Source organism: Triticum dicoccoides, chromosome 4A, assembly GCF_002162155.2.
Source record: "Triticum dicoccoides isolate Atlit2015 ecotype Zavitan chromosome 4A, WEW_v2.0, whole genome shotgun sequence".
In the NCBI taxonomy this organism is placed as follows: Eukaryota; Viridiplantae; Streptophyta; class Magnoliopsida; order Poales; family Poaceae; genus Triticum; species Triticum dicoccoides.
Window position 1 is genome coordinate 602009626 of NC_041386.1, and position 12130 is coordinate 602021755.

Genomic DNA, 12130 nt, shown 5'->3' on the forward strand with positions numbered 1-12130 from the left:
CCGGCCCGTCCCCGTCCCCGTCGTCGCCGCCCCGTCTCCGTCTCCGTCCCCGTCCCCGTCCCCGTCGCCGCCCACCGTCGTCACGCCTCGCCGGTGAGCTCCTGCCCCGGCCGCCAACCACACACACACACACACACACACAAACACACACATTCTTATAGAATTGTTAGCAATCTTTCTGTTTTTTAGTTATAGAATTATTAGAAATGTTAGTTTTAGTTATAGAAATATTAGAAATGTTAGTTATATAGAAATATTTTTTAGTTATAGAAATATTAGAAATGTTAGTTTTAGTTATAGAAATATTAGAAATGTTAGTTTTAGTTATAAAATTTAGAATTTGCATATATGAAATCACAATCCATCATTTTAAAAATGTTACTTTACTTTTGCGGCATATAGTATTTGTTGTCGACGATGCCCGGCCCGCATCCTCGCTGTCGACCCATTCGCGACGACGTCCTGCTTCAGAGGACCCATGTCCGGGACTGGGCTCCGCCGGGCTGGCACTGGGAGGTGCTACCTTCAGGGGTGCGACGCTTGGTGAGGAACCCGGCCCCGGGTCCCATCGTCGACCCTCATCTCCTTTGGTGGCGTTATACATGGAAATTAGATCCATATCACGAAAAAAGTGTAGAGGAAAGATGCTAGAGTTCTTCAAGCGCCTCAAATACAATGAAGATATACTACTTCCTGACAACTTCGAGTGAGTCACACTGTCTTGTACTACAAATTCTGTTTTTGCCTACTAGCTAGCTACATGTTTTTGCTTACATATGCCCGCTTAATTAAGACATGCAAACGTGTGTGCATGCAGATTTCACTAGATCTTGTTAATCATTAAAGTTGATGAAGAAACAGTTGAAGTACTAGACTCACTACTTAAGAAAGCAAGTGACTACACCATCGTGAAGGGGATAGTCAACAAGTAATTTCAATCATTATTAACTATATCTCGGCCTATTTAATTAGTTCGTCATTTCCTGATAACAACTATCTAATAACCCATTTATTTATTTTCTTTGTCGGCTGGCAGGACTTGGGCAAAGTTCATCAGGGCCACTCCAGGCCCATGAAACCAAAATCTGAAATGGTATCGACCCCAGGTAAGTAATTAAGTAGTACTAGCTAGCTGACATCTCTTTAATTATCATGCTTGATTAATTATTATCTGATCAAATTCCATTCTCATAAAGGCCCTGAAGCAGGCGCCGGGGAACAATCTGTGTGCATACTACGTTTGCAAGAACATTCGCATGATGGCGTCTGAAAGGAGCAAATCTCAAAGACAGGAATGAGTACGTTTGTCAGAACATTATTCACAATTTTTACACCATTATCGATATCTAGTCACACAACTAATACACATGCATATTGATCTCCTTCTTAATAGTTTAAAGAGGTGCAGGAGAAGCTCCTAACAGAGGAGCGCATACAAGCAATTCAAGAGGAAATAGCGGAATTTTTGCTCGACCAGGTCATAGATCCCAAAGGAGAATACTATTACCCGCTACCGCCCCCATGAACCACTTCCAATTGTTATCGTGCTCCGAAGGCACCAATTAGGCTAATGCCACTGGCTCCGAAGGCACCAATTAGGAGAAATTGTGTGTGTGTGCGTGTATATATATATATATATATATATATATATATATATATATATATATTATGATCGATTCTACTAGAAATCCTATTTATATATATGCATAACGTGTACAATATGTAGTATCGTAAAATACCAGCAAATGAAAAAGAATTAAATGGAAAACACAAAATTAAATGAAAAAGAAATCATAAACCCAAACCCCCCCACCAACCTTTTAATACCGGTTGGTGACACCAACCGGTACTAAAGGGCTCCCTGCCCCTCGAAGCTGGCTCGTGCCACGTGGTTGCACTTTAGCACCGGTTCGTGCTGAACCGGTACTAAAGGGGGGGCCTTTAGTGCCTACACTTTAGCGTCGGTTACAAAACCGGCACTAAAGGGCCTTACGAACCGGTGCTATTGCCCGGTTCTGCACTAGTGTCAACTACCTCCTACATAAATAAAATCTATGTCACATTGGTCGGCATAATTGTCATAAACAATAAATGAACCAAATAGTTATAAAAAGATAATATATACCGCATCCGAATCATAGACAGGACGAGGGCCGACGGGGGCGGATACCAAAACCATCGCACTATATAATAACAAGCAATAGTAAAAGTAAGAAAATTAGACGAGTATCTATCTAAAGTAAGAATTCTTTTCTTTCAGAAAGAAAATAAGAACAAGAGGCTCACCACGGTGGTGCCGGCGACGAGATCGGCGCGGGCGATCGACGGCGGTGAAGACGGGGACGGGACGTGACGGACCGCTAAACCTATGCAAATCTCGGGGAAAATGGAGTTTGGAGGTCGAGCTTCGAGAGGAGAAAGCTTAACTAGTGTGGCTCGGGCATTTCATCGAACACCTCATGTGCATAGGAGGTGAGCTAGAGCACCCAAATGACCTCCCCTCGCCGACCAGAAAAAACAGAGCACTGTGGAGTGCTCTGTTGCGACGATGGGGTATATATAGGCAACTCATTTGTCCCGGTTCGTGGCTGGAACTGGGTATAAAGCTCCCTCTTTTGTCCCGGTTCGAGCCACGAATCGGGACCAATGTATGTGGGCCAGGAGCGAGGCCCATTGGTCCCGGTTCGTGCCAGTAACCGGGACAAATGGGTCCAGACGAACCGGAACCAATGCCCACGAGGCCCCGGCCGCCCCCCTGGGCTCACGAACCGGGACGTATGCCCCCATGGGTCCCGGTTCATGGCTGAACCAGGACTAATGGGCTGTCCAGGCCCGAACCAAAGCCCTGTTTTCTACTAGTGACCACCAACCAGTGAGATCATTAATCAACCAATAAGGGGTAATGGACTGGGAAGAGGGGCAGTTACCAGAGAGCTGAGAGAGGTCGCCGCCATTGATGGCCAACGATGAGAAGGAGTTGGAAACCTCCACCGTTGGTGATAGGGCGACGTGGTCATCGTCCTCCAAGCCTGCGCTAAGGCAGGAGTGGTCGAGCGATGCGACCGCAGAAGCTGCAGGGGGCAGCAGGGGGCCACCAACGAGGGGCTGGAGGAAGTTGACCCGATCTTGAGCCGGCTGATCTGGGGGCGCCGGCGGTGAGCCACCCCTTGGCGAGGGAGGGGGCATGGTGTTTGGATTCATGTTTCTTGGTGGAATTTTTTGCAAGAAGATTGATACATTTAAGCTATTGTGGAAGCCACATTTCGGTGGCATGAGCCATAAGCATGTTATATTTGTGAAAAGGAAATTATAGCTTCTTTGTATTTGCCTAGTTGGAGATAGACTTACACAGTACCTGCGAATTTCATTCTATCTGTGGCAAATTTCGGCACCGAATTTGATTAGTAATACGCAAATGATGCTTCTATTTAATATTGCTTATGTTGAGACATTTACACAAGGCTCGATCTCCGTACTCCAAGGATCGCATTATAGAGGGTGAAATGATATACATATAGACAATAGTATTTGAAATCACATATTTCATAAGAAAAGAAAAGAAAAGAAAAAAGATCAGTAGAATTTGTATTCCCGACATTTGCCATTGAACCTCACGCCAGCTGTAGCTCCGAAAACGAACAAACCAAAAATAGAAAATCAGCAGAATGCATCAAATACCCCTCACACTTTTGTTTCGATTTTGAATGAGTCGACGATTGTATGTAGCCTATCCTTCATCTTGTCCCATCTCCTCTCGTTTGCGCCCGTCGCCAACGTGTAGAACTTGCCTGCAACAACCCATACACAGTGAGAAGATGGTAGATATATAGTAGTGACCACCGACCAATGACATCATCAATCAAGCATTTCAAATACAAGTGAGAGAGCAGGAATCGTGCAAGAGAAGTTGATTGGAGTTTACAACTAACATGGCATCTTATTGAGAGAGAAAACGATGATGCCAGATAGGAGTTAATACCATTCGCTATGGTAATCGTGCCAAGTGCATGTCTTGTGAAATTTGGAGCCTGAGCTGTGAACTCGAAAGTATAGTAAGCTCTTCCATCGATATCGGTCTGGACAATGAAATGCATCTTGTGAGTTTAACAACAAGCGAATACCTAAAAATTGCACAAAACAATAACATATAAAGTTGACAACAAAAGAGCATTTGACAACGAAAAAACAGCTTGATTCTACTAAGGTAACCAACCGAGAAGCATTAGATAGTTTGTACTACCAAGGATTGATAAATTTGATGTTACGGCAATGATCATCCTTCGCTAGGTAAATATGCCAGGACGATATGTAGGGTTTTTCATAAACAATAAGAAGTACAACAAAGAACAAAAGATGCATAATGCATACATACATACATACATACATACACGCAAGACAAAAGAAAACACTTTAATTTTTAGGCAACAGTTTGCGACATTTAGAGTAGAATCATCATGCAGATTCATGTGTAGTTTGTGGCTGGAAGTAGTATTTTATTTGTCTCTGGCTGCAAAATTCCGCTTCCATCTCTCACATTTTTTACAGAAGGGCTCGACTTTACTGTTATCTCCATTATAATGTGTAGTTTGTGGCTGGAAGTAGTCATGTGGGTTTGTGCACCTTCATTATCTCCATTATAATGCAAACGGATATATTTTGTGGGATGTTTATTTCTAAAGCGACCTATGGCATACGCATATATATGTTACAGTTTTAATTTTTGGATCAATCAATGAATAATCAGACAAGCACGCACATCTATCCAATTTAATCAAAACACAAAAAGTGGTGAAATATCTAATCAAAACTGGTGCGCGCCACTTTTGTGAGGATTGAATCAAGGGGTTAAAGTGAGAGAAAGAAAGAAAAGGTACACCCACACCTCTTTGGCCTCGATCAACTTGGTTTTCTGCGTGGGTGGTGATAGAACTTTCCGCACCAAGGCCTCGGCAACCTGAAGAACACACACATGATATACAAGAGAAGAGATGAGATATAAACAATCTATCCATCTATCTTTTCTTTAATGAGAAGGCGTATGACCGAGTGGAGTGGGGTGGACCTGGTCGGGCGGGCCGAGGTCGCGGATGTCTTCCTTGGTGGTGGGGATCATGTTGATGCTGACGCTCTCCAGCGGCTCGATCACGTCCTTGTACACCTTGTCCTGCCCTTGCACAGACACCTCCTGCATTCATTTATTCATTCAGCATCACCAAGTGTATGCAGTATGCGTATGGAGCAGAGGATTCATGGAGGAGTACGTACCTGCCATCCGAATGGGTAGACGAAGGAGTAGCCGGCCTTCCGGTCGATGACCGGCATGAACTTGCCGTCCGCCGCCGCGACTACAATCCCATTATTTAGATATACCACATCAATCAGGATTAGTTTTGATCATTCTACTACCTAGGGCGATGGATGGATGGATTGGGAGAAGAAGGAAGGAGAACATACATGCCGCCGGAGCGGGCCGGGAGACGAGCGCCGCGGCGGCCACGGCAGCCCCCGCCACCAGCACCTGCCGCCGCGGGGAAGGGGAGCACTCCACCGCAGCAGCTTCACCTGGCACGACACGACACGACACGGAGAGGATATGAAAAGAAGCGGCAGCTGCCAGAGCACGCACACAAAGCCAAAACCATGGCGCCCGGCCTGGTGGCTCGAATACAGGTAAATGGCGAGCAGGAGGAAGCACGGACGGACCTTTGCTGGGGCTGGCCGGCGCCATGGCCCTGACGGTGACGGGGAGCAGCCTCCGCGCCGGCGTCTTGGCGGTCGGGGAAGGGAGGCCGAGGCCATGGCCGTGGAGGGATAAGGAGGTTGCGGTGGCCATGGCTGCGCGCGCGCTGGGACTCCTCTCCTCTGCTCCGCTCTTCCCTATCTTCTTCTTCTTCTTCTTCCAATCCCTCCGTGGCCACCGATCCATTCGCCGCCTCGCGTGCGCTCCCGCCGTTGGATCAACCCAAACTCAATCCAACGGTCGACCAACAAACTCATACATCCTTCCATTCGTTTTATATGTTCCTATTGGTAACTACTCACTCCTCCTTGACCCATGCAATGTTGCTATCAACTGAGTTTCTGCCTAGCCCCCATGCAAAAAACAAAACAAACATGATCAATCTCCAACTGTCACATCGACACGCAAGCGGATAGAAGGTGATTACCATCTCGATGACGCTTCTTCCTCCTCCGACGGTGTCATCTCAAATAAAAAAAATCTTCGGCTACAAGCTAGATGAATCTTCACACGTGCTGGCAGGAGAGGTTTCGACACGTTCGCAATCGTAGTGACTTGGTCACTATGAAAGCAGAGAAACGCGAAGGTCTTCAATCGGATAAATCAACAAAAAATCGTGGATGAGCTACACAACCACGTCATGAACGGGATCAAAGACTAGAAGGAGGCCGGATTAGGTGCAAGAGTGTTAGACCGTTTTGTGAGAGAGTAGGCTTTGGTATAGGTGTCTTGATTCACTTGTGTTGATGTTCGCATCACTCGCAAGTTCTTATAATTAAAACTTCTGCCTTCTATAAAAATATGATACACCATTGGCGTACTCTCGAAAAAAATCCCACCTCGATGACGCTTGTCGCCACATTGCTGAAGAGCATGTGAGTTTTCACCCCGTTTTTATCCACGGATGACGGGCGGTTATTTGTGTTGTCTGCCGGCATGGCTCTATATACATTGTTGGCAGCAATATCGTTTTCTACAACAACCCCTTATTTCGAGCCTCCACGAGCAAGATCGTCGGTTTATCACGCTGCAGGTACAAGTGGATTTAAGTGGGACTAACCAGTCCATCTCACTTAGACTGCTTTCGTGGGCTCCCATTGGACATAACTTTTTAAAATGGGCTAGCTCTATTAGCCCATTATAGGAACCCACTTAACCAACCAACCCTTTTCTCTCTCTTGACGACAGAGGAACAGAGGAGGCATCGCGGCGCAACAAACACACTCCCACCACCATCGCCGATGGACACACTACTCTGCCGCCACATATCCACCTCTTCACCTCTTCACCTCGCACTCAACCCCTCCCGTACTCCCCTGCATTGCAGCTTCTCCCTTCTCCGCCCCCACATCGCCGTCCCAATCAAGAATCGTCGACCCCCTCTACCCCGGATCACATCACAACCCCAATCAAGAACTACCGGAGAAGATAGTAGCCCGACTTGGTGGCCAACGGGTACTTGTCGTCTATTGTTCGCCGTAGAGCAAAGAACCATCAACATTTCTCCTCCTGGACAAGTGAGAGTAGCTCCATACTTTCACCGTCGCCAAACATGCTTCACCTTTGTATATCCGTGGACAGAATTAACCTGGAACAGATGAAGCACATTTTTAATTGGTGCCATGCTTTGCACTATGTATCATCCTCTATTAAATCGATATGTAATGGGTCCAACAAATTCACTCGCATATGTAATTAAAATTAGATTGCGGCTTCGGCAAGAATTTAAAGCATACATTCGTAATTATATCATTGTACTCCCTCCGTAAACTAATATAAGAGCGTTTAGATCATTACTTTAGTGATCTAAATGCTCTTATATTTGTTTACAGATGGAGTATTTGATATGGTAACATGAACCAGACATTCATTCATCAGTCAGCAGCAGCAGCAGTAGTAATAAAAAGAATAAAAACTCCTCCTTTGTCCTTTGTGTTTTGAGACCAGTAAAAAAGACTCCTCCTTTTTGCTCTCCCCTGTCCCGTCGATCTCCGTCTTCCCCTCCCCGATTTCTCACGCGCGTCCGCCTCGCCGCCGGCCCGCCGGGAAGATGGCCGCGTCGGGGTCCGGGTCCGGGTCCGGCCAGATCCAGCCGCTCAAGATCCCGGACGCCGTCGTCGCGCTCGCGCAGGCCGCCGCCAAGGCCAACAACAGCAGTAACAGCGCCGCCGCCGCCGACGCCACCGACAAATGTACGTATCTCATTCACGGAGCAGCCAGCACCGGTTCCGGCTGTCGTGTACGTCAGTGGCCTTCGCCGCCGGCGAGATCTCATTCTTGGATCCTGATTCGTCTGTTCGTTTGTTTGTTTGGGCGCAGATCTCCCCGGGTGGCCGCTCTTCTCGCCGCCCAAGATGCAGCTGACCAAGTGCGCCAAGTGCCCCCGGGAGTTCTGCTCCTCCGTCGCCCTCCGCCGCCACACCCGCGTCCACCGCCGCGCCCTCAAGATCGACAAGGTTGCCCCCATTCTGTCCTCATTTTTTTTCATCTCCTCTGTCAGTTCAGTTCAGTTCAGTTGGGTGTCAAAAATCACTTTGTACCTGCATTTTCACCTGACTGTTCAATACATTATGATGTATGTACGTAATCGAGCGCCCGTCAACATGGGGGTTCGACGAATACGGGCGTCCGATAATAGTTGTAATATAATTTAGCAAAGAGTAATTTGCTCACAGATTGTGGATTAGTGACCTATAACCTACTTAAACGAATGGATGGTCTGCATTAACCTGTGTTCAGCTAATGTTACGCGCGATACGCAACTCCATTCGTCCACGCCTTCGGTTTTCTTATACCCAGTGCCCACCCCCTTGCTGCCCTGCATTGGCATGACATATTTGTTTCCTGATGGTTTTGCAGGATTTCCCCAAGAACAGAGACCACCTTGCCGCATTCTGGGACAAAGTAAGAAGATATGCTCTGCTCTGCCGCCACTTCTTTATTCTCTGCTGTAATATAAATAATTTAGCAGAAAGAGTGATTTGCTGACAGATTGTGGATTACTGGCCTTATATAACCTATTTAAACGAAGCAACATGTTGTTTCCCTCTCCTTGCTAGTAGTGTGTTCATGTGATTAATAACTTGTCCTGCTCTTCAGCTCACGGTGGATCAGGCCCAAGCGATACTGTCCTTGGAGGGCGTGGCTATAGAGGTAATGACCGTAGATCGGCATCTTCAGAGTATACGGCTTTGTCTTTGTGTATCGGTTTGTGTTTCGGAACATCTAATGTTATACACAAGAAATACATCTTCAGGAGACCAGCGCTTTATTCATCTTGACATCATTGTCGTCATGGATGTGCAAGCCAGGGTACGCTTCGTTGCCGCTGCCGTATGCCAGAGCTGGCAATGAACTCCTGGTAAGGATTTTGACCCAACTTGTAACTGCATTACTGTATGCATTTGGTGTCGTGTAGTATGTAATAAGCTTCTTTTCTCCCCATAACTGCAGGACCTTATTCAGACAGCAGCCTCAAGACTACCTATCTCATCAAATGAACTGTTTATCATGCTCGACGAAGCAAGCGAGAACACATTTCTCTGTACCAACGCAGCCGACGCTGCTTTCGTTCAGAAGTTTTTGTTTGATGGGGAGGTTGAGAAGGTCGCAACAGAGTTGAAAAACGTTGTTGCGTGCACGAGTTACATCCTTGAACAGAAGCTGGTACGATGTCTTTCCATTACGCAAAACAGAGTTAGTGCATTTAACCTCCAGCTACAAGTTTCTATGATTCTAACGAAGGACCGTAAATAAAACAACAGGTTGAAGCATGGTCTGCTGATAAGGCCGCCGAAGCATTAAGATGCCAGAAGTTGCTTGTGGAGGAAGAGGACGCTGCTCAGAAAAGGTTAATGTTTAATGTCATTGGCGTGTTATATAATTACTTAATTAGTTTAGTACACAAAGCTGCAAAGCCAATATTGTTTATCTGCTTATTGCTATAAATAAATGCAGCGTCATTTGATTCTACTTTGTGATGAGATCTTTATCTAAACTATCCTTGTTGTATAACTTGAAGGCAAGCTGAAATCATGGAAAGGAAAAGGATGAAGAAACTGAGACAGAAAGAACAGAGACTGAAAGACCTCAAGGACGAGGGCACCATGGTCCAGTTACCTGAAGTGGTCGATGGTGCGACGAGCTCTCCTGGGATTCAGAGTCTCGAGGCTGTTTCAGGCCCTGGCCTCCACGAGCAAGAAGACCCACAGCATCTTCAATTGTCAGCACCAGTGCCTTCAGACGACAATGGTTGCAATGGAGAAGATGCCAATTGTGGTTCGGGACAAGAAATCGATACTGCTGCTGTTTTCAGGGAACAAGCCATGGCAACAAGCAATCTCGACAGGGCAGAAAACCTTCCCCCAAATAGCTCTGTCTCGGGTTCTTCTGCGACTGCGTCGAAGCATCCATCTTCATCTTCAGTAAGGCACTCACGTCACAGGGAGCCAAATGTCGGTGCAGCGACAAACAAAAGCAAGACCTGGGCATGGAAGGTGCGAACTGGTGTTGAAGAACGGTGCCCAAAAGGTGAGCCAGATGTAGATGCTAACCAAGAGACGGCTCCTCTCAACACGGACAAGAACTCGCAAGTGCTAATAGGATCCATAAGCGTCGCGATCGAAGACGGTGGTGGATGCTCGCAGGACTCCAAGGATAACCACCCAGCTCCTCCTGAATCTGATTCGAACACTCTGAACGATCCAGTGGCCAAGGTGATGCAGCCAACCAGCCATGATGAGAACGGATGTGAAGACGCTAATGGTGGTACCATTACACCGGCAGCAGAGGACCATTCTCCCTCCAGTATCATGACAGATGAGAGCGGCTCAGTCTGTGGCAACGTGGAGTCGGCAGAAAGCGTGGGCCTACAACGAGGCACCATGATGTCTTCCGGTCAAGAAGCGGCGGCATTCCTTTCTCAAAGTAAGCAATTATCTTATTGGTTGTTCCGTTTGCAAGCCCGTGCACGCAACTGCCTTTTAGTAATTAGTACTCCCTCCGATCCAAAATAACCTGACCTAGCTAGTAGTTGCTTGGAGTGTTTATGTATGCTGAGTGACACACCACTACTTACTCTTGAGTAGTGCTAGTGTCGAGTTAACCTGGTATGTGTGCATATTATGATGACTCTTGTCTTGTATTTGGGCGCGCAGGATGGAAGGAAGCGGTGGCTGGGGATCATGTGAAGCTTGTTCTGTGCTGAGGTCCTGAGGAGCTGCACAGCACCCACCGGAGGACTGATCTGATGTATACAAGGAAGGCACCTGCCTACTATATTGGCCGAGCCGAACCGACCCATGGAGCAAAGTATTGTGGAGTTGCAAAGCATCCATTCCATGGGGCAGTTCATTTGAGTACTAGACTTTGGGTACTAGACTTGGTTGGTTGGTTTTTAGATGGTAAATGAGTAAAATGCTTGCATGGCGCAGTTGAATTCGGGTACTATATTGCTTGATGGTTAACTAGCAGAAGAGTTGACGTGTTGTGTGGGCAGAGTCACCGTGCATGATAAACCAAGAGGGGAAGTAATCAGGTGATGAGAAGATTGGCCAGTAGAATTTCTTCCTTGTGTTTCTGTTTAGGTTTTGGGGGCTACAGAGATGCTCTTCTGACCAACAAGAAAACGTTGGTAAGTTGGTACTCTTTCAGTTTATCCCAATCAAGATATACATCATTCGCTACTCTTTTTTCTTTTCTTTTCCTGATGGGATGTACTAGTTGGTTGATCAAAGGCATTATCATTCTCCGAGGGTCATGATTTCCTGATACAGGATCAGCCCGTTAGTAAAGAACTTCAAGAACAGAACGCTGAAGGGTTTTGTTTCAGTGTCATGATACAGTCTTCCTTGTCTGGGTTTTGCTTCATCATCTTTCTCTGCAAAGGCGCCAAGAAGGAAGGAAAAGAGGCCGAAAGCCTTCATAGAATCATGTTTTGCGGCATCTGCATAAAACATTGATAAACAATGAAGCATTATGGTTTCGGTTGCGGCGTCAGACTCTTGTGAATAGCAAAGTAAGGTCTCTGATTCAGAATCGGGTGGGCTCATCACACCGTGTGTGTATGTGCCCAATTTTAGGGCACCAAATTATGGTTGGAGTAAAATTTAGGACACGAAAAAGTGTTTTTCTTTTTTTGGCACGACAAAGTGGAGTCTCCAACGACTGCCCTATAATAGGGCATCGGATAGGGCACAGCTGCTCCAACAACTTCCCTAAAATAGGGCAGCCACACCACAATTTATTTACATATGAATTTGGCTAAATTTAACACATGAATTTTTGCAACACAACTATGCAAGATCACCACACAAAGAAATCAACAACACATGAAATTCAACTTCAAATCCTCGTATCGAGTTAAATGCAAATCACAAACCTAGTGCATGA

General features: G+C 46.3%; 2 protein-coding genes across 2 annotated transcripts; one reads left to right on the forward strand and one right to left on the reverse strand.

Annotated features, from left to right (window-relative positions):
* Positions 1–3467: 3467 nt before the first annotated feature.
* On the reverse strand, positions 3468–5871 carry LOC119287212 (psbP-like protein 1, chloroplastic). The gene is made up of 7 exons (XM_037566737.1): positions 5704–5871; positions 5455–5562; positions 5266–5345; positions 5063–5185; positions 4883–4954; positions 3980–4076; positions 3468–3788 (listed from the first exon to the last, which is right to left on the reverse strand). Exons 1-7 carry the CDS (start codon positions 5831–5833, stop codon positions 3682–3684), a joined length of 717 nt encoding a protein of 238 aa, XP_037422634.1. The 5' UTR covers positions 5834–5871; the 3' UTR covers positions 3468–3681.
* A 1823-nt stretch (positions 5872–7694) lies between these two features.
* On the forward strand, positions 7695–11575 carry LOC119287213. The gene is made up of 9 exons (XM_037566738.1): positions 7695–7932; positions 8060–8196; positions 8600–8644; positions 8840–8893; positions 8997–9101; positions 9194–9406; positions 9505–9590; positions 9762–10666; positions 10897–11575. Exons 1-9 carry the CDS (start codon positions 7791–7793, stop codon positions 10944–10946), a joined length of 1737 nt encoding a protein of 578 aa, XP_037422635.1. The 5' UTR covers positions 7695–7790; the 3' UTR covers positions 10947–11575.
* The last annotated feature ends 555 nt before the right edge of the window (positions 11576–12130 follow it).

Coding starts and splice junctions, on each gene's coding strand:
- LOC119287212 (XM_037566737.1), bottom strand. CDS start 5,833: ATGGCCACCGCAACCTCCTTATCCCTCCACGGCCATGGCCTCGGCCTC. Junction 5,186..5,265: donor TCTACCCATTCGGATGGCAG/GTACGTACTCCT, acceptor AAATGAATGCAG/GAGGTGTCTGTGCAAGGGCA. Junction 4,077..4,882: donor AGTTGATCGAGGCCAAAGAG/GTGTGGGTGTAC, acceptor TTCATTGTCCAG/ACCGATATCGATGGAAGAGC.
- LOC119287213 (XM_037566738.1), top strand. CDS start 7,791: ATGGCCGCGTCGGGGTCCGGGTCCGGGTCCGGCCAGATCCAGCCGCTC. Junction 7,933..8,059: donor CGCCGACGCCACCGACAAAT/GTACGTATCTCA, acceptor GTTTGGGCGCAG/ATCTCCCCGGGTGGCCGCTC. Junction 8,645..8,839: donor TTGCCGCATTCTGGGACAAA/GTAAGAAGATAT, acceptor CCTGCTCTTCAG/CTCACGGTGGATCAGGCCCA.